Raw genomic sequence first — 23420 nt, 5'->3', positions numbered from 1 at the left:
GAGAGACACTCCTACTCACTTCTTACAACGAATGGAGAGAGAGAGGGAGAGACACTCCTACTCAATTCTTACAACGAATGGAGAGAGAGAGGGAGAGAGAGACACTCCTACTCACTTCTTACAACGAACAGAGAGAGAGAGAGAGAAACACTCGTACTCACTTCTTACAACGAACGGAGAGAGAGGGAGAGACACTCCTACTCACTTCTTACAACGAATGGAGAGAGAGAGGGAGAGACACTCCTACTCACTTCTTACAACGAATGGAGAGAGAGGGAGAGACACTCCTACTCACTTCTTACAACGAATGGAGAGAGAGAGGGAGAGAGAGACACTCCTACTCACTTCTTACAACGAACAGAGAGAGGGAGAGAGAGACACTCCTACTCACTTCTTACAACGAATGGAGAGAGAGAGAGAGAGAGAGAAACACTCCTACTCACTTCTTACAACGAATGGAGAGAGGGAGAGACACTCCTACTCACTTCTTACAACGAATGGAGAGAGAGAGGAGAGAGAGACACTCCTACTCACTTCTTACAACGAATGGAGAGAGAGAGGAGAGACACTCCTACTCACTTCTTACAACGAATGGAGAGAGAGAGGAGAGACACTCCTACTCACTTCTTACAACGAATGGAGAGAGAGAGGGAGAGACACTCCTACTCACTTCTTACAACGAATGGAGAGAGAGGGAGAGACACTCCTACTCACTTCTTACAACGAATGGAGAGAGAGAGAGAGAGACACTCCTACTCACTTCTTACAACGAATGGAGAGAGAGGGAGAGACACTCCTACTCACTTCTTACAACGAATGGAGAGAGAGAGGGAGAGAGAGACACTCCTACTCACTTCTTACAACGAATGGAGAGAGAGAGGGAGAGAGACACTCCTACTCACTTCTTACAACGAATGGAGAGAGAGGGAGAGAGACACTCCTACTCACTTCTTACAACGAATGGAGAGAGAGGGAGAGAGACACTCCTACTCAATTCTTACAACGAACAGAGAGAGGGAGGAGAGACACTCCTACTCACTTCTTACAACGAATGGAGAGAGAGAGAGAGAGAGACACTCCTACTCACTTCTTACAACGAATGGAATGAGAGAGGGACAGAGTCTCCTGACCCCTCCTGTCTCAGCCTCCAGTATTTATGCTGCAGTAGTTTATGTGAGGGGGGCTGGGGTCAGTTTGTTATATCTGGAGTACTTCTCCTGTCCTATTCGGTGTCCTGTGGAATCTAAGTGTAGTTCTCTAATTCTCTCCTACTCACTTCTTTCAACTCTCAGAGAGAGGAGGACCTGAGCCCTAGGACCTGAGCTCCAGGACTACCTGACATGATGACTCCTTGCTGTCCCCAGTCCACCTGGCCATGCTGCTGTTCAGTTTCAACTGAACTGAGAGGACCATGCCCCAGGACTACCTGACATGATGACTCCTACTGTCCCCAGTCCACCTGACAGAGAGCTGCTCCAGAGAACTGTTCTGCTTCTTACAATGAACATGCTGGTCATTTAGAACATCTTGGCCATGTTCTGTTATAATCTCCACCCGGACAGAGAAGAGGACTGGCCACCCCACATAGCCTGGTTCCTCTCTAGGTTTCTTCCTAGGTTTTGGCCTTTCTAGGGAGTTTTTCCTAGCCACCGTGCTACTACACCTGCATTGCTTGCTGTTTGGGGTTTTAGGCTGGGTTTCTGTACAGCACTTTGAGATATCAGCTGACTCAAGGGCTATATAAATAAATTTGATTTGAGAGAGAGAGAGAGAAACACTCCTACTCACTTCTTACAACGAATGGAGAGAGAGAGGGAGAGAGACACTCCTACTCACAATGAATGGAGAGAGAGAGGAGAGAGACACTCCTACTCACAATGAATGGAGAGAGAGGGAGAGAGACACTCCTACTCACTTCTTACAACGAATGGAGAGAGAGAGGGAGAGAGAGACACTCCTACTCACTTCTTACACCGAACAGAGAGAGAGAGAGAGACACTCCTACTCACTTCTTACAACGAATGGAGAGAGAGAGACACTCCTACTCACTTCTTACAACGAATGGAGAGAGAGAGAGAAACACTCCTACTCACTTCTTACAACGAATGGAGAGAGAGGGAGAGAGAGACACTCCTACTCACTTCTTACAACGAATGGAGAGAGAGGGAGAGAGACACTCCTACTCACTTCTTACAACGAATGGAGAGAGAGAGAGAGAGACACTCCTACTCACTTCTTACAACGAACAGAGAGAGAGGGAGAGAGACACTCCTACTCACTTCTTACAACGAATGGAGAGAGAAGGAGAGAGAGACACTCCTACTCACTTCTTACAACGAACAGAGAGAGAGAGGGAGAGAGACACTCCTACTCACTTCTTACAACGAATGGAGAGAGAGAGAGAGAGACACTCCTACTCACTTCTTACAACGAATGAGAGAGAGAGGGAGAGAGAAACACTCCTACTCACTTCTTACAACGAATGGAGAGAGAGAGGGAGAGAGAGACACTCCTACTCACTTCTTACAATGAATGGAGAGAGAGGGAGAGAAACACACCTACTCACTTCTTACAACGAATGGAGAGAGAGAGAGAGAGAGACACTCCTACTCACTTCTTACAACGAATGGAGAGAGAGAGGGAGAGAGACACTCCTACTCACTTCTTACAACGAATGGAGAGAGAGAGGAGAGAGAGACACTCCTACTCACTTCTTACAACGAATGGAGAGAGAGAGAGAGAGACACTCCTACTCACTTCTTACACCGAATGGAGAGAGAGAGGGAGAGAGAAACACTCCTACTCACTTCTTACAACGAATGGAGAGAGAGAGGGAGAGAGACACTCCTACTCACTTCTTACAACGAATGGAGAGAGAGGGAGAGAGAAACACTCCTACTCACTTCTTACAACGAATGGAGAGAGAGAGGGAGAGAGACACTCCTACTCACTTCTTACAACGAACAGAGAGAGAGAGAGAGAGACACTCCTACTCACTTCTTACAACGAATAGAGAGAGAGGGAGAGAGACACTCCTACTCACTTCTTACAACGAACAGAGAGAGAGAGAGAGAGACACTCCTACTCACTTCTTACAACGAATGGAGAGAGAGGGAGAGAGACACTCCTACTCACTTCTTACAACGAACAGAGAGAGAGGGAGAGAGACACTCCTACTCACTTCTTACAACGAACAGAGAGAGAGGGAGAGAGACACTCCTACTCACTTCTTACAATGAACAGAGAGAGAGAGAGAGAGACACTCCTACTCACAACGAATGGAGAGAGAGAGGAAGAGAGAAACACTCCTACTCACTTCTTACAACGAACGGAGAAAGAGGGAGAGAGAGACACTCCTACTCACTTCTTACAACGAATGGAGAGAGAGAGAGAGAGACACTCCTACTCACTTCTTACACCGAACAGAGAGAGAGAGGGAGAGAGAGACACTCCTACTCACTTCTTACAACGAATGGAGAGAGAGGGAGAGAGAGAGACACTCACTTCTTACAACGAACAGAGAGAGAGAGGGAGAGAGAGACACTCCTACTCACTTCTTACAACGAATGGAGAGAGAGGGAGAGAAACACACCTACTCACTTCTTACAACGAATGGAGAGAGAGAGGGAGAGAGACACTCCTACTCACTTCTTACAACGAATGGAGAGAGAGGGAGAGAAACACACCTACTCACTTCTTACAACGAATGGAGAGAGAGAGGGAGAGACACTCCTACTCACTTCTTACAACGAATGGAGAGAGAGGGGAGAGAGAGACACTCCTACTCACTTCTTACAACGAATGGAGAGAGAGGGAGAGAGAGACACTCCTACTCACTTCTTACAACGAATGGAGAGAGAGAGGGAGAAGAGACACTCCTACTCACTTCTTACAACGAATGGAGAGAGAGAGGGAGAGAGACACACTCCTACTCACTTCTTACACCGAATGGAGAGAGAGGGAGAGAGACACTCCTACTCACTTCTTACAACGAATGGAGAGAGGGAGAGAGAACACTCCTACTCACTTCTTACAACGAATGGAGAGAGAGAGGGAGAGAGAAACACTCCTACTCACTTCTTACAACGAATGGAGAGAGAGGGAGAGAGAAACACTCCTACTCACTTCTTACAACGAATGGAGAGAGAGGGAGAGAGAAACACTCCTACTCACTTCTTACAACGAATGGAGAGAGAGGGAGAGAGACACTCCTACTCACTTCTTAAAACGAATGGAGAGAGAGGGAGAGAGAACACTCCTACTCACTTCTTACAACGAATGGAGAGAGAGAGGGAGAGAGACACTCCTACTCACTTCTTACAACGAATGGAGAGAGAGAGGGAGAGAGACACTCCTACTCACTTCTTACAACGAATGGAGAGAGAGGGAGAGAGAACACTCCTACTCACTTCTTACAACGAACAGAGAGAGAGAGAGAGAGAGAGACACTCCTACTCACTTCTTACAACGAATGGAGAGAGAGAGGGAGAGAGACACTCCTACTCACTTCTTACAACGAACAGAGAGAGAGAGAGAGAGAGAGACACTCCTACTCACTTCTTACAACGAATGAGAGAGAGGGAGAGAGACACTCCTACTCACTTCTTACAACGAACAGAGAGAGAGAGAGAGAGAGACACTCCTACTCACAAACGAATGGAGAGAGAGAGAGGGAGAGAGACACTCCTACTCACTTCTTACAACGAACAGAGAGAGAGAGAGAGAGAGACACTCCTACTCACAATGAATGGAGAGAGAGAGGAAGAGAGAAACACTCCTACTCACTTCTTACAACGAATGGAGAGAGAGAGAGAGAGACACTCCTACTCACTTCTTACAACGAACAGAGAGAGAGAGGGAGAGAGAGACACTCCTACTCACTTCTTACAACGAATGGAGAGAGAGAGAGAGAAACACTCCTACTCACTTCTTACAACGAATGGAGAGAGAGAGGGAGAGAGACACTCCTACTCACTTCTTACAACGAACAGAGAGAGAGAGGGAGAGAGAAACACTCCTACTCACTTCTTACAACGAACAGAGAGAGAGAGGGAGAGAGAAACACTCCTACTCACTTCTTACAACGAACAGAGAGAGAGGGAGAGAGAGACACTCCTACTCACTTCTTACAACGAACAGAGAGAGAGGGAGAGACACTCCTACTCACTTCTTACACCGAACAGAGAGAGAGAGGGAGAGAGAAACACTCCTACTCACTTCTTACACCGAACAGAGAGAGAGAGGGAGAGAGAGACACTCCTACTCACTTCTTACAATGAATGGAGAGAGAGGGAGAGAAACACACCTACTCACTTCTTACAACGAATGGAGAGAGAGAGGGAGAGAGAGACACTCCTACTCACAACGAACAGAGAGAGAGAGGGAGAGAGAAACACTCCTACTCACTTCTTACACCGAACAGAGAGAGAGGGAGAGAGAGACACTCCTACTCACTTCTTACAATGAATGGAGAGAGAGGGAGAGAAACACACCTACTCACTTCTTACAACGAATGGAGAGAGAGGGAGAGAAACACTCCTACTCACTTCTTACAACGAACAGAGAGAGAGAGGGAGGGAGAGAAACAGTCCTACTCACTCCTTACAACGAATGGAGAGAGAGAGGGAGAGAGACACTCCTACTCACTTCTTACACCGAACAGAGAAAGAGAGGGAGAGAGAGACACTCCTACTCACTTCTTACAACGAATGGAGAGAGAGAGGGAGAGAGACACTCCTACTCACTTCTTACACCGAACAGAGAAAGAGAGGGAGAGAGAGACACTCCTACTCACTTCTTACAACGAATGGAGAGAGAGAGGGAGAGAGACACTGCTACTCACTTCTTACAACGAACGGAGAAAAAGAGGGAGAGAAACACTCCTACTCACTTCTTACAACGAACAGAGAGAGAGAGGGAGAGAGAGAGACATACCTACTCACTTCTTACACCGAACAGAGAGAGAGAGGGAGAGAGAGAGACATACCTACTCACTTCTTACACCGAACAGAGAGAGAGAGGGAGAGAGAGAGACATACCTACTCACTTCTTACACCGAACAGAGAAAGAGAGGGAGAGAGAGAGACATACCTACTCACTTCTTACACCGAACAGAGAAAGAGAGGGAGAGAGAGAGACATACCTACTCACTTCTTACACCGAACAGAGAAAGAGAGGGAGAGAGAGAGACATACCTACTCACTTCTTACACCGAACAGAGAGAGAGAGGGAGAGAGAGAGACATACCTACTCACTTCTTACACCGAACAGAGAGAGAGAGGGAGAGAGAGAGACATACCTACTCACTTCTTACACCGAACAGAGAAAGAGAGGGAGAGAGAGAGACATACCTACTCACTTCTTACAACGAACAGAGAGAGAGAGGGAGAGAGAGAGACATACCTACTCACTTCTTACACCGAACAGAGAAAGAGAGGGAGAGAGACACTCCTCACAACCAACTACATTCAATTAAATCAACACAAGGCAGGGAAATCCATAAGAAATAAACCTCCACCCAAACAGACTTCTAGTCTGCTTCCCAACTGGCAATTCCCTCTACAGTGCAACACTTTGACCGGTGGAGAGAATAGGCTAGCATTTGGGACACTGCCCATGTCAGCATGTTTTTGAGCAAAGCGATTCGACTGTGAGAATATTAGTCTGTCTGCCAAGCGTCCTACACTTCAGTACATGTTCAATCATTCCACCATAGCTGTAGGGCCTGTACTGTAATCTACAGATAATACACCACCCCTGGGACTGGGGAATCATTTGATATGTATGCTAACTCCTAATAAGCCATGTCTGCTTCACTACGATGAGACAAAGAAAGAGACAAAGATTATATATATATATATATATATATTAGAGAGAGAGGTTATGATCTGATGAGTTCCTGCATTTTTCAGCATGTTCTTAAAAAAAATATAGATTTATAGTTAAACTTGGATTTTTTTGTTGTCAGGAACATATATACAGGATACTACCCTCTACAACATAACCTTCACACCAAATCAAAACTCAAAACCTACAAACTGATTTTGGACAGAATTACAGAATCACCTGAAACTACCAAAGATTATTATTCCAAAGCTACACAGCAAATGCTCTGGAAGACAACAGAAACCTGAAAACACCATCCAACCTGGAACTGAGTGAGTAATGTTTAGTCTGAAGCTACATTTTATTTCCAAAAGCCAAGAAGAAAAATACATTACATGACTTTATAATGACTGAATGCTAAATGAAGGCTGCCAAGCCTGATACAGCTTCAATTAGCACTGACGTGTCAAGTGAGAGGTGTCAAATCCATTTAGCCCAACAACGTCAGGAGAGTCAAACAGTCTACTCCAACCAAATGGAGAGGCCTTAGAAGCTGCCTCCCGCTGTTCAGAGGTAATTGAAATACAGTACCCTGTGTATGTAAAGAATGATAAGGCAAGAAAATATCACAAAATGAAGCTCCTTATGGAAAATCAAGAGACACTTTTTGCTGACTAGTATAAAAATGGGAACATCAGCAACCTCATCTTCCATACAAACCATCCCCTGGCATGGCACAGTGCTATATTAGCACACTACCCCTCTAACTTCTTTGGGACTGGGGGGCAGTATTTAGTAGCTTGGATGAATAAGGTGCCCAGAGTAAACTGCCTGCTACTCAGGCCCAGCTGCTAATATATGCATATTATTAGTATAGAAAACACTCTGAAGATTCTAAAACTGTTTGAATGATGTCTGTGAGTATAACAGAAGTCATATGGCAGGCAAAAACCTGAGAAAAAAATCCAACCAGGAAGTGGGAAATCTGAGGTTTGCAGTTTTTCAACTCATTGCCTATCAAATATACAGTGTAAATGGGGTCATATTGCACTTCCTAAGGCTTCCACTAGATGTCAACAGTCTTTAGAACCTTGATTGATGCTTCTACTGTGAAGGAGGGCGGAATGGGAGCTGAATGAGGTCTACCAGTGTGCCATGAGCTGACCACTCGCGTTCACGTGAGAGTTAGCTTGCATTCCATTGCATTTCTACAGACAAAGGAATTCTCCGGTTGAAACATTATTGAAGATTTATGATAAAAACATCCTAAAGATTGATTCTATACATCGTTTGACATGTTTCTACGGACTGTAACGGAACTTTTTGACTTTACGTCTGCTCGCATCTAATGAATTTGGATTACTGGGCTAAACGCACGAAAAAAAGGAGGTATTTGAACATAAATGGACTTTATCGAACAAATCAAACATTTATTGTGGAACTGGGATACCTGGGAGTGCATTCTGATGAAGATCATCAAAGGTAAGTGAATATTTATAATGCTCTTTCTGACTTTGTTGAATCCACAATGTAAAGCTTTTTTGAAATCTGACACAGCGGTTGCATTAAGGAGAAGTGGATCTAAAATTCCATGCATAACACTTGTATCTTTTAGCAATGTTTATTATGACTATTTCTGTAAATTGATGTGGCTCTCTGCAAAATCACCGGATGTTTTGGAACTACTGAACGTAACGCGCCAATGTAAACTGAGATTTTGGGATATAAATATGAACTTTATCGAACAAAACATACATGTATTGTGTAACAAAGTCCTATGAGTGTCATCTGATGAAGATCATCAAAGTTTAGTGATTAATTTTATTTCTATTTCTGCTTTTTGTGACTCCTCTCTTTGGCTGTAAAAATGGCTGTGTTTTTCTGTGACTAGGTACTGACCTAACAATCGTTTAGTGTGCTTTACTTGTAAAGCCTTTTTGAAATCGGACACTGTGGCTGGAATTACAACAAGTTTATCTTTAAAATGGTGTGAAATACTTGTATGTTTGATGAATCTTAATTAAGGGATTTCTGTTGTTTTGAATTTGGCGCCCTGCACTTTCACTGGCTGTTGTTGAGGTGGGAGGCTATCTTCCTGAAAATCCCAGAGAGGTTAAGAGAGGGGGTGTTAACTTCTCTAGGATAGGGGGCAGCATTTGGAATTTTGGATGAAAAGCATGCCCAAATTCAACTCCCTGCAACTCATCCCCAGAAGATAAGATATGCATATTATTAGTAGATTTGGATAGAAAACACTCTGAAGTTTCTAAAACTGTTTGAACCATGTCTGTGAGTATAACAGAACTTATGTAGCAGGCAAAACCCTGAGGCCAAACCATTGATGTTTTTTTTTGAGGTCACTCTTTTCAATGCGTTTTCATTGGGAATCCAGATTTCTAAGGGACTTGCTTGCAGTTCCTACCGCTTCCACTGGATGTCACCAGTCTTTAGAAATTGGTTGAGGTTTTACCTTTGTGTAATGAAGAAGTAGCCCTGTTTGAAACGATGGTCACTTCATGTGTACTGTTTGAGAGAGGCGCGTGACCAGAAAGCTAGCGTGAGTTTGTTTTCTTCCTGTATTGAACACAGATCATCCCGTCTTCAATTTTATTGATTATTTACTTTAAAAAATGCCTAAAGTTGTATTACAAAAGTAGTTTGAAATGTTTTGGCAAAGTTTACAGGTAACTTTTGAGATATTTTGTAGTCACGTTGCGCAAGTTGGAACCAATGTTTTTATGGATCAACATTTTGGATATATATGGACGGAATTAATCGAACAAAAGGACCATTTGTGATGTTTATGGGACATATTGGAGTGCCAACAGAAGAAGCTCGTCAAAGTTAAGGCATGATTTATATTTTTATTTCTGCGTTTTGTGTCGCGCCTGCAGGGTTGAAAAATGTTTTCTCTCTTTTGTTTACGGAGGTGCTATCCTCAGATAATAGCATCGTTTGTTTTTGCCGAAAAGCCTTTTTGAAATCTGACATGTTGGATGGATTCCCAACATGTGTAGCTTTAACTTGGTATCTTACATGTGTGATTTAATGAAAGTTAGATTTTTATAGGAATTGATTTGAATTTGGCGCACTGCATTTTCTCTGGCTTTTGGCCAAGTGGGACGCTACCATCCCACATATACCAGAGAGGTTAACGAGGGGTGGAAACTCAGGATACTAGACAACGAGGATTCTGAGTCCGCTAATACAAATCTCTATAAGTCTGGAACAGTAATAGTACAGGGCAAACCCAAACAGTTTCAGCTGGACTTTCACCTAATCAAAGAATTATAGTCCAGCAGGAGAAGCTCTCCCTTGAGAAAGATACCCCCACCCCAGATCTCTTCAATATATAACCCCACAGATGAGCAACCCCAAGCGGAAAGTCAACCTCCCACCACGGAGTACTACCCCCTCATTGAAATGAAGGATACATTTACCCAGCTGGAGGTAAGGCAGGTGGAACTGGAACAGCAGGTGATTACTCTGCAGTCAGCACAGACCCAGACAACAGTCCAGCACAACAAGCTGGAGGTGGAGAGAGACATATCTGCACTCTGGACTGTGGTGATATAAAAAGAAAGAGCAGGAAAGAACAGAGCACTAGAGGAGAGGATCAGACTGCTGGAGGAGATGTTGAGGGGGATGGCGTGACAGAGAACAACCCACTAGAGAAGTGGCCACCCCCGCAGAGAAGCCAGCTCAAATGGGAAATATATAGAAGAAAAAAAACTTTTTCCCAAACACAGTGTGTCTAAACTCTGGTGTCCAAACATCCAGCGTGCCGTAGACCTTCTGTCAGAGGACCAACTAGGGTCACCCAGTCACATAATAATACACACAGGCACCAACGACCTGAGAATACAGCAGGAAAGGGTGGCCACAGCACTGAAGCGAGTGATTGAAAAAAGCTTCTTCGACTTTTCCCAATGCACAAGTGGTTATGTCCACCCTGCTACCACGAAAAAGACTTCCACCCTACTACCATACAGAGGGTAAACGCAAGTATTTCATGTGACTTGCCTCAAAAACAATTTTTTCCTGGCCCACCACTTTTCCTGGCCCACCCAGGACTTGAACAGCCTCTACAAGGCAGCAGTGCCGACCTTCACCCGGACTCTAAAGGACATCGCTCTCAAACGCAGCCCCAACACTTCATATAGGAGCAACAGATCAATAGACACCCCGCCCAGACCAGCGAGACACTCTCCCAGACCTGCGGGACCCCCCCCACCCCCCAGACCTACAGATAGAGGACCTACATCCAGACCACAACACCACCAGCCACATCCACACCACCACCACCACATCCAATCAACACCCACCCAAGTCAACCATCCCCACATCCCATTTAGGCCCCCTCAGATCAGACGTATGCTCCTCCTGCCCACCCCATGCACCCCACCCCCGCAAAGAGGGCCTCAACATGGAAGTCACACAAACGCCCAGGCCGTGAGCAGCCAAAAAGGCCCAACCCCCACTCTTACACTAGTCCAAGTCAATGGAATGTACCAGATGCTCAGCAGGCTCTGCTCACACTTACTGGCCTGAGGCTAAACCACAAGACCAACAACATTGGACACTTTATAGAATATAAAGCCTTCACCATCTCATCTAGAATATCCAAGACCTGAGGTCATCAGCCTTTGGTCTGAAGAGCAGGAACCTGGACTTCAAAGAAATTGGAAATATAGACATTGTCATCCTACAAGAAACCTGGTATAGAGGAGACGGACCCACTGGTTGCCCTCTAGGTTACAGAGAGCTGGTAGTCCCATCCACCAAACTACCAGGTGTGAAACAGGGAAGGGACTCAGGGGGTATGCTAATTTGGTATAGAGCAGACCTAACTCTCTCCATTAAATTAATCAAAACAGGAACATTTTACATTTGGCTGGAAATTCAAAAGGAAATTATCTTAACAGAGAAAAAATGTCTTCCTGTGTGCTACCTATATCCATCCACTAGAATCCCCATACTTTAATGAAGAAAGCTTCTCCATCCTGGAGGGGGAAATCAATCATTTCCAGAACCAGGGACATGTACTAGTCTGTGGTGACCTAAATGCCAGAACCGGACAAGAACCTGACACCCTCAGCACACAGGGGGACAAACAACTGCCTGGAGGTGATAGCATTCCCTCCCCCATATGCCCCCCTAGGCATAACTATGACATCATAACCAACAAAAACGGGTCACAACTCCTGCAGCTCTGTCGGACACTGGGTATGTACAGTACATAGTCAATGGTAGGCTTCGAGGGGACTCCTGCAGTAGGTACACCTATAACTCATCTGTTGGCAGTAGTACTGTAGACTACTTTATCACTGACCTCAACCTAGAGTCTGTCAGAGCGTTCACAGTCAGTCCACTGACACCCCTATCAGATCACAGCAAAATCACACTCTACTTGAACAGAGCAATACCCAATCATGAGGCATCAAAGCCAAAGGAACTGAATCATATTAAGAAATGCTATAGAGGGAAGGAATGTAGTTTGGAAACCTACCAAAAAACAATTAGCCAAAAACAAATTAAATCCCTTTTAGACAACTCCCTGGACAAAACGTACCACTGTAATAGTGTAAGGTGTAAACTTGGCAGTAGAAAATCTTAACAGTATATTTGACCTCTCAGCTTCCCTATCAAATCTAAAAATCGAAAATTATAAAAAGAAGAAAATTAACAACAATGACAAAATGGTTTAATGAAAATGCAAAAATCTAAAAGAAATTGAGAAACCTGTCCAACCAAAAACATAGACGTACAGAAAACCTGAGTCTACGCCTTCACTATGGTGAATCACTAAAACAATACAGAAATACACTACAGAAAACCTGAGTCTACGCCTTCACTATGGTGAATCACTAAAACAATACAGAAATACACTACAGAAAACCTGAGTCTCCACCTTCACTATGGTGAATCACTAAAACAATACAGAAATACACTACAGAAAACCTGAGTCTCCACCTTCACTATGGTGAATCACTAAAACAATACAGAAATACACTACAGAAGAAGAAGGAACAGCAGGTCAGAAATCAGCTCAATGTAACTGAAGAATCCATAGAATCTAACCACTTCTGGGGAAATTGGAAAACACTAAACAAACACGAAGAATTAGAGATGGAGATGTATGGGTAAATCACTTCTCCAATCTTTTTGGCTCTTTAACAAAGAACAAACAGCAAAATCATATAAACTCAGCAACAAATAAAAACGTCATCTCACTGTTAACTGTGTTTATTTTCAGCAAACTTAACATGTGTAAATATTTGTATGAACATAAGATTCAACAACTGAGAACTTAACTGAACAAGTTCCACAGACATGTGACTAACAGAAATGGAATGTGTCCCTGAACAAAGGGAGGGTCAAAATCAAAAGTAACAGTCAGTATCTGGTGTGGGCACCAGCTGTATTAAGTACTGCAGTGCATCTCTTCCTCATGAGATGGTACCCCACTCTTCCACCAAGGCCCATGCAAGATCCCAGACTTTTCTGGTGGGATTGGCCCTAGCCCTCACCCGCCGATCCAACAGGGCCCAGACGTCCTCAATGGGATTGAGATGCGGGCTATTCACTGGCCATGGCAGAACACTGACATTCCTGTCATGCAGGAAATCACGCACAGAACGAGCAGTATGGCTGGTGGCATTGTCATGCTGGAGGGTCATGTCAGGATGAGCCTGCAGGAAGGGTACCACATGAGGGAGGAGGATGTCTTCCCTGTAATGCACAGCATTGAGATTGCTTGCAATGACAACAAGCTCAGTCCGATGATGCTGTGACACACCGCCCCAGACCATGACGGACCCTCCACCTCCAAATCGATCACGCTCCAGAGTACAGGCCTCGGTGTAACGCTCATTCCTTCGACGATAAACGCGAATCCGACCATCACCCTTGGTGAGACAAAACCGCGACTCGTCAGTGAAGAGCACTTTTTGCCAGTCCTGTCTGGTCCAGCGACAGTGGGTTTGTGCCCATAGGTGACGTTGTTGCCGGTGATGACCTGCCTTACATCAGGCCGACAAGCCCTCAGTCCAGCCTCTCTCAGCCTATTGCGGACAGTCTGAGCACTGATGGAGGGATTGTGCGTTCCTGGTGTAACTTGGGCAGTTGTTGTTGCCATCCTGTACCTGTCCCACAGGTGTGATATTCGGATGTACCGATCCTGTGCAGGTGTTGTTACACCTGGTCTGCCACTGCGAGGATGATCAGCTGTCCGTCCTGTCTCCCTGTAGTGCTGTCCTAGGCGTCTCTCAGTATGGACATTTATGCAATTTCTTGCACTGGCCACATCTGCAATCCTCATGCCTCCTTGCAGCATGCCTAAGGCACATTCACGCAGATGAGCAGGGACCCTGGGCATCTTTCTTTTGGTGTTTTTTTGGGTCAGTAGAAAGGCCTCTTTTAGTGTCCTACGTTTTCATAACTGTGACCTTAATTGCCTACAGTCTAAGCTGTTAGTGTCTTAATGACTGTTCCACAGGTGCATGTTCATTAATTGTTTATGATTCTTTGAACAAGCATGGGAAACAGTGTTTAAACCTTTTACAATGAAGATCTGTGAAGTTATTTGGATTTTTACAAATTATCTTTGAAAGACAGGGTCTTGAAAAAGGGACAATTATTTTTTGCTGAGTGTACATGATTAAATACAAATATTAGAATCAACTATTAAAGACTACCAGAACCCACTGGATTCTCCAATTACCTTGAGTGAACTACAGGACAAAATAAAAACCCTCCAACTCAAAAAGGCCTGTGGTGTTGATGGTATCCTCAATGAAATGATCAAATGTACAGACAACAAATTCCAATTGGCTATACTAAAACTCTTTAACATCATCCCTAGCTCTGGCATCTTCCCCAATATTTGGAACCAAGGACTGATCACCCCAATCCACAAATGTGGAGACAAAGTTGACCCCAATAACTACTGTGGGATATGCGTCAACAGCAAACTTGGGAAAATCCTCTGCATTATCATTAACAGCAGACTCGTACATTTACCCAGTGGAAACAGTGTACTGAGCAAATGTCAAATGGACTTTTTACCAAATTATTGTACGACAAACCACGTATTCACCTTGCACACGCTAATTGACAAACAAACAAAACAAAACAAAACAAATGTATGCTTTGTTGATTTTTAAAAAAGCCTTTGACTCAATTTGGCATGAAGGTCTACTATACAAATTGATGGAAAGTGGTGTTGGGGGAAAAACATACAACATTATAAAATCCATGTACACAAACAACAAGTGTACAGCTAAAATTGCCCCCCAAAAAGACATTTCTTCCCACAGGGCCGTGGAGTGAGACAGGGATGCAGACTAAGCCTAACCCCTTCAACATAAATATCAACGGATTGGCGAGGGCACTAGAAAAGTCTGCAGCACCCGGCCTCACACTACTAGAATCTGAAGTCAAATGTCTACTATTTGCTGATGATCTGGTGCTTCTGTCACCAACCAAGGATGGCCTACAGCAGCACCTAGATCTTCTGCACAGATTCTGCCAGACCTGGGTCCTGACAGTAAATCTCAGTAAGACCAAAATAAGTGTTCAAAAAAAGGTCCAGTCTCCAGGACGACAAATACAAATTCCATCTATACACCGTTGCCCTAGAGCACACAAAAAACTATACATACCTTGGCCTAAACATCAGCGCCACAGGTAACTTCCACAAAGCTGTGAACGATCTGAGGGACAAGGCAAGAAGGGCATTCTATGCCATCAAAAGGAACATAAAATTCGATATACCAATTAGGATCTGGCTAAAGAATACTTGAATCAGTCAGAGCCCATTGCCCTTTATGGTTGTGAGGTCTGGGGTCCGCTCACCAACCAAGAATTCACAAAATGGGACAAATACCAAATTGAGACTCTGCATGCAGAATTCTGCAAAAATACCACCCGTGTACAACGTAGAACACCAAATAATGCATGCAGAGCAGAATTAGGCCAATACCCGCTAATTATCAAAATACAGAAAAGAGCCGTTAAATTCTACAATCATCTCAAAGGAAGCAATTCCCAAACCTTCAATAACAAAGCCATCACCTACAGAGAGATGGACCTGGAGAAGAGTCCCCTAAGCAAGCTGGTCCAGGGGCTCGGTTCACAAACACACCACACAGAGCCCCTGACCAAATAGCATTCTAGTTTGCTCTGTTTTTTTGTTAATTCTTTCCAATGTGTCAAGTAATCACAAACACACCCCACAGAGCACCTGGACAGCAACACTATTAGACCCAACCAAATCATGAGAAAACAAAAAGATAATTACTTGACACATTGGAAAGAACTAACAAAAAAGAAACTGTAGAAACTGAGCTGCACTTCCTAACCTCCTGCCCAATGTATGACCATATTAGAGACACATATGTCCTAGCCGTGTCTGAATCCTGGCTTAGGAAGGCCACCAAAAATCTTGACATTTCCATCCCTAAATATAACATTTTCCGACAAGATAGAACAGCCAAAGGGGGCGGAGTTGCAATCTACTGCAGAGATAGACCTGGACAGTAGGACAGAACTCTGCGGACTATGTCCAAACAGTTTAAGCTTCTACATTTAAAAATCCACCTTTCCAGAAACAAGTCTCTCACTGTTGCCGCCTCAGCCCCCAGCGGTGCCCTGGGCACCATATGTGAATTGATCGGCCCCCATCTATCTTCAGAGTATGTACTGTTAGGTGACCTAAACTGGGACATGCTTAATACCCCGGCAGTCCTACAATTTAAGCTAGATGCCCTCAATCTCACATTAATTATCAAGGAACCTACCAGGTACAACCCTAAATCCATAACCATGAGCACGCCTTTAGATATCATCCGGACCAATCATCCGGGTCTCCTGGAAGAATATTGACCTCATCCCGTCAGGTACAGGATGCCAGGTTACCCTTCAAATGTGCTTTCCTCTCCATCTTAAATAAGCATGCCCCATTCAAAAAATGTAGAACTAAGGACAGATATAGCCCTTGCCTCACCCCAGACTTGACTGCCCTTGACCAGCACAAAAACATCCTGTGGCATTTTGCATTAGCATCGAATAGCCCCCGCGATATGCAACTTTTCAGGGAAGTCAGGAACCAATATTCTCAGCCAGTTAGGAAAGCTAAGGCTAGCTTTTTCAAACAGAAATTTGCTTCCTGTAGCATTAATTCCAAAAGGTTTTGGGACACTGTAAAGTCCATGGAGAATAAGAGCACCTCCTCCCAGCTGCCCACTGCACTGAGGCTAGGAAACACTGTCAATACTGATAAATCTACAAAAGTCGATAATTTCAATAAGCATATTTCCACGGCTGACCATGCTTTCCACCTGGATACCCCCAAATTCAGACAGCTGATGTTCTGAAATAACTGCAAAATCTGGATCCCTACTAATCAGCTGGGCAAGACAATCTGGACCCTCTCTTTCCAAAGTTACCCACCAAAATTGTTGCAACCCCTATTACTAGCCTATTCAACCTCTCTTTCGTATTGTCTGAGATCCCCAAAGATTGGAAAGCTGCCGCGGTCATCCCCGACACTCTAGACCCAAACTGTTAGAGACCTATATCCATCCTGCCCTGCCTTTCTAAAATCTTCAAAAGCCAAGTTAATAAACAGATCACCGATCATTTCGAATCCCACCGTAACTTCTCCACTATGCAATCTGGTTTCCGAGCTGGTCATGGGTGTACCTCAGCCACACTCAAGGTCCTAAACGATATCATAACCTCCATCGATAAAAGACAGTACTGCGCAGCCGTCTTCATCGACCTGGCCAAGGCTTTTGACTCTGTCAATCACCGCATTCTTATCAGCAGACTCAATAGCCTTGGCTTCTCAAATGACTGCCTCGCCAACCACTTCTCAGATAGAGTTCAGTGTGTCAAATTGGAGGGCCTGTTGTCCGGACCTCTGACAGTCTCTATGGGGGTGCCACAGGGTTCAATTCTCGGGCCGACTCTTTTCTCTGTATATATCAATGGTGTCACTCTTGCTGCCGGTGATTCTCTGACCCAACTCTACGCAGACGACACCATTCTTTATACATCTGGTCCTTCTTTGGACACTGTGCTAACAAACCTCCAAATGAGCTTCAGCGCCATATAACACTCCTTTAGTGGCCTCCAACTGCTTTTCAATGCTAGTAAAACTATGTGCATGCTCTTCAACCGATAGCTGCCCACACCCTCCCGCCCAACTAGCATCACTACTCTGGATGGTTCTGACTTGTGGACAACTACAAATACCTAGGTGTCTGGTTAGACTGTAAAATCTCCTTCCAGACTCACATTAAGCATCTTCAAACCAAAATGAAATCTAGAATCGGCTTCCTATTTTGTATCAAAGCCTAATTCACTCATGACGCCAAACATACCCTAGTAAAACTGACTATCCTACCGATCCTCGACTTCGGCGATGCCATTTACAAAATAGCCACCAATACTCTACTCAAAAAACTGGATGTAGTCTATCACAGTGCCATCCGTTTTATCACCAAAGCCCCATGTACTGCCCACCACGGCAACCTGTATGCTCTCGTTGGCTGGCCCTCACTACATATCCGTCGACCAACCCACTGGCTACAGGTCATCTATAAGGCTTTGCTAGGTAAAGCCCCGCCTTATCTCAGCTCACTTGTCACCATAGCAACACCCACCCATAACACTCGCTCCAGCAGGTATATTGCATTGGTCAACCCCAAAGCCAATACCTCTTCTGGCCGCCTTTCCTTCCAGTTCTCTGCAGACAATGACTGGAACAAATTGCACAAAATCTATGAAGATGGAGTCTTATATCTCCCTCCCTAACTTTAAGCATCAGCTGTCAGAGCAGCTTACAGATCACTGTACCTGTACACAGCCCATCTGTAAATAGCACACCCAACTACCTCATCCCCATAGTATTACTTACCCTCTTGCTCTTTTGCACCCCAGTACCTCTACTTGCACATCATAATATGCACATCTATCACTCCAGTGTTAATGCTAAATTGTATTTTTTTTTCGCCTCTAGGGCCTATTTATTGCCTTTCCTCCCTACTCTTCTACATTTGCACTGTACAGGTTTCTATTATTCTTTTCTAGTGTGTTATTGACTGTACGTTTGGTTGTGCGTAAATCTGTGTTTTTGTCGCACTGCGTTGCTTTATCTTGGCCAGGTCGCAGTTGTAAATGAGAACTTGTTCTCAACTGGCCTACCAGGTTAAATAAAGGTGTTCTCAACTGGCCTACCTGGTTAAATAAAGGTGTTCTCAACTGGCCTACCTGGTTAAATAAAGGTGTTCTCAACTGGCCTACCTGGTTAAATAAAGTTGAAATAAAAAATAAAAAACACATTTCCCTCAAATTACAAAGAATTTGAAAACGAACCCGATTTTGATAAACTCCCATTACTACTGGGTGAAATACCAGTGTGCCGTCACAGCAGCAAGATTTGTGAACCAGTGAAGAACAAACACCATTGTAAATTCAACCTATATTTATGCTTATTTATTTTCCCTTGTGTACTTTAACCACTTGTACATTGTTACAACACTGAACATAGACATAAGGACATTTGTAATGTCTTTATTCTTTTGGAACTTCTGTGAGTGTTTATTTTTATTGTTTATTTCACTTTTGCATATTATCTACTTCACTTGCTTTGGCAATGTTAACACGTGCTTCCCATGCCAATAAAGTCATTTGAATTGAATTGAGAGAGAGAAAGGAAAAGCGAGGGGGAGAGAGAGAGAGAAAGCGAGAGAAAGAGAGATAAGAGATTGAGAAAGACGGAAGGAGAGAGAGAGAGAGAGACAAAACCTCAGACAAAACTAAGGAGCCAAACATGTATAAAACGCCTTTACCTGTTGGCATCCTTAAGAGAGGCGGGTCGCAGCACTCCATGTGAAACCCCCGATCACAGGAGTCACAGAACAGCATCTCATCCTGCAAGGAGACAGGAGGCATGTGTGGGGCTGTGTGGTGGCTTCCCTGTAGTCGCATAGATGTTACACCTTCTGTCATTTCACTCTACACGTCCGTTTAGTTTAACATGGATGAGAAGGTGATTTATGTTTTGAATGAAGAAAAGACGGTGCATCTTCAATGTACAACATGTTGCCCGGGAAAAGGCTGATCTAAAAACATCTGTAATGATACAGTGTGTGTCCCAAACAGCACACTATTACCAATATAGTGCACGACCGTTGACCTTCGTAGTACATTATATAGTGACTAGGGCGCTATTTGGGATCAGACAATATCATTTAAGAGGACATGTACTACCCATAATGCCTTGGAGACGTTAGACTCGCTATGTCTCTATGAAGGTATTGTCAATCTATGTCATGGATTAAAATGGTTTGTAAACAGCAAATAGATATAATATATAAATATAATATAAAGTAGAATATTACAGCATTATAATACTCACAGCGTTTCTGCCTTGTATTTGACAGGAGCTACATGTTTTACATTCTATACATTGCCATCGCAATCTCTTGACGTTAGTGGTCAGCTCTGGGGAAAACTTCAAACAAGACGGGTGCCCTGTAAGAGGTAATTAAAAGAGGAGCATATTAGTGTTCCTGTACATTTCAACCATATTTTGGTTCACATCCAAAACAGCACCATATTCCCCATGTAATGCTTTTGACCAGAGCAGAGACCTACACTGCATTCACACCCCTGGATTTCCCCCCCCCCCACATTTTGTTGTGTTAAAATGGGATTCAAATGGATTTAATTGTCATTTTTTTCAACCATCTACACAAAATATTCTGTAATGTCAAACTGAAATATATATATTTTTTATCAATAAAAATAAAAACACCAATATATTTTAATTAGATACGTATTCATCCTCCTGTGTTGGAATCACCTTGGGCAGCATTTACAGCCGAGGGTCTTTTGGGGTAAGTCTCTAAGCGCTTTGCAAACCTTGAAAGTACAATTTTTGCCCATTATTTTTTTTAAATTCTTCAAGTTCTGTCAAGTTGGTTGTTGATCATTGCTAGACAGACATTTTCAAGTCTTGCCACAGATTTTCAAGCAAAATTTAAGTCAAAACTGTTACTAGGCCACTCAGGACTGAGTTGGAAAGGATGCCTGTATCTTTGTAGTGACTGGGTGTATTGATATACCATCCAAAGTGTAATTAATGACTTCACAATGCTCAAAGGGATATTCAATGTCTGCTTTTTTTATACCAATCTACAAATAGGTGCCCTTCTTTGCGAGGTATTGGAAAACCTCCCTGGTCTTTGTGGTTGAATCTGTGTTTGAAATGAACTGCTCTTAAACCTTACAGATAATTGTACGAGTGGGGTACAGAAGTAGGGTAGTCATTAAACAAATCATGTTAAACACCCTTCTACAAAGAGCTAGTCCACGCAACTTATTATCCAACTTAAGCACATTTTTACACAGTGTATTTAGGCTTGCCGTACTTATCGACTCATGAGATTTCAGCTTTTCATTTCTTATTAATTTTGTAAAAATATTCAGGCTGTAACAAAATGTGGAAAAAGTAAAGGGCTGTGAATGCATTCTGAAGCCTGAATGGGGGAGAGGGTGCCACTTGGGACCATATTCTTTAGTATCAGTTTCACAGAGCAGTAGACTCGACCTTCCCATCATGTTCACACAAGAAGGTTCAAAGTGAAACTGACAAGTGTTTTAACTACTTCGCAAGATATGAAAAACAGACAATCATAATATCAGTCGAAAATATCAAATTCACAGTTTAATGCTACAAAACCAACTTAATATAGTTAAAAAAAAATAGGTTCTATCTGACAAAAAAAATAACATTACATGGAGTAAGGTAGTGTTGGTGAAATTGTTAGATTACTTGTTAGATATTACTTGCATGAGCGGAACTAGAAGCACAAGCATTTCGCTACGCTCGCATTAACATCTGCTAACCATGTGTATGTGACAAATAAAATTTGATTTGATTTGTTGGAGAATAGATGGATGCATTCATCTATGCATGATTAATATAATTCACCAATATATTGCTTGGTAGTCCAACAAATATTGCCATCAAGTTGTAAATCACAGCCGGTACATTGTTTTCTGGCTCCAGTCCTTCAGGATGCACTGTTTCAGTTTCAATGACTCAATGTTGTGGACAAAAGCAGAAGAAAGTAAGGCTGGGAATGTGAAAGCCAAATCAAACTAGCGAGGGCATCAGAAGAAAAGCCATTTTAGGTCTGCTGAATGCAAACTTGAACACAGTGAAAATTTCTGTGCAACTTCCAGCGGGCGTCTACTGTGAACACTGAGGCTGTACCCTTTTTAAGTCACAGTTTTAGACAGTGATCAAGTTGGCTACTGTGGCTATTTGATCATCATTTAGGCCTACCATCAAAAACAATGGAGAAAATACACCCCATAACATTTTTAGTATGGAAATAGCTGTTCTATCATCCAGTCTACAGTAACAGCCAATGTGTGGTGTTCAATGTAGGTCTACATTCCATGACACTCTACAATAAAACATGTAGGGCTTAACATTAACCTGTTTATTCTTCAGACCAGGAAGTGACTGAAAATGTGTTTGATGAAAGAAACCACTTTACAAAACTAAAAATCATTATTATTCCCATACCACTATTACAGAGAATCAGATAAATTACCATCTGCCTATTGGCTACTCAGCTTATTCAAGCCTGTCTCAATATACAACACTGAGACGAAAAAATAAATCTTTAATCCTACTCGCTTTTCAAACATGTATTTATTAAGGATCCCAGCTGCTACTCTTCCTGAGGAAGCAACATTATTGCAGTTATATACAGATTTTTTTATATTATTTCATAACACTTTTCATAACACATTAAGTGTGTTCCCTCAGGCCACAACTCTACTTTCACATACACTACCAGTCCAAAGTTTAACACCACCTACTCATTCAAGCGTTTATTTATTTATTTTTTACTATTTTCTACATTGTAGAATAATAGTGAAGACATCAAAACTATGAAATAACACATATGGAATTATGTAGTAACCAAAAAAGTGTTAAATCAAAATATATTTTCTATTTGAGATTCTTCAAAGTCGCCACCCTTTGCCTTGATGACAACTTTGCACACTCTTGGCATTCTCTCAACCAGCTTCACCTGGGATGCTTTTCCAACATTCTTGAATGAGTTCCCACATATGCTGAGCACTTGTTGGCTGCTTTTACACTCTGCAGTCTGACTCATGTATATATATATGTGTGTGTGTGTGTGTGTGTGTGTGTGTGTGTGTGTCTTCGCAGTCATGTAGTTATGGCTCCATGTAGTACTGTGTTCCTTTCATAGTCTGTTCTTGGAGATTGTGAAGAGACCTTTGGTGGCATGTCTTGTGGGGTATGGATGGGTGTCCAAGCTGTGTGCTAGTAGTTTAAACAGACAGCTTGGTGCATTCACCATGTCAACACTTCTTACAAAAACAAGTAGTGATGAAGTCAATCTCTCCTCCACTTTGAGACATGAGAGATTAATGTTAGCTCTCTGTGTACATCCAAGGCGTGCTGCCCTGTTCTGATCCAATTGTAATTTTCCGAGGTCCCTCTTCGTGGCACTTGACCCCACGACTGAACAGTAGTC

At 43.2% G+C, this 23420-nt stretch overlaps 1 protein-coding gene across 1 annotated transcript in view; it reads right to left on the bottom strand.

The window, feature by feature from the left end:
- The window catches only part of LOC112224691 (histone acetyltransferase KAT6B-like), a 116399-nt gene that overhangs the window by 65905 nt on the left and 27074 nt on the right, over positions 1-23420 (bottom strand). Inside the window, exons 4-5 of the mRNA XM_042305749.1 lie at positions 20252-20367; positions 19683-19764 (exon numbers count right to left, since the gene is read on the bottom strand). Of these exons, the coding sequence (XP_042161683.1) occupies positions 19683-19764; positions 20252-20367 (198 nt within the window). The remainder of the gene's footprint in view (positions 1-19682; positions 19765-20251; positions 20368-23420) is intronic.

This window comes from Oncorhynchus tshawytscha, linkage group LG25, assembly GCF_018296145.1.
Source record: "Oncorhynchus tshawytscha isolate Ot180627B linkage group LG25, Otsh_v2.0, whole genome shotgun sequence".
Taxonomy (NCBI): domain Eukaryota; kingdom Metazoa; phylum Chordata; class Actinopteri; order Salmoniformes; family Salmonidae; genus Oncorhynchus; species Oncorhynchus tshawytscha.
Note: the sequence above shows the minus strand (reverse complement) of the source record. Positions and strands in the feature narration are given on the sequence as shown.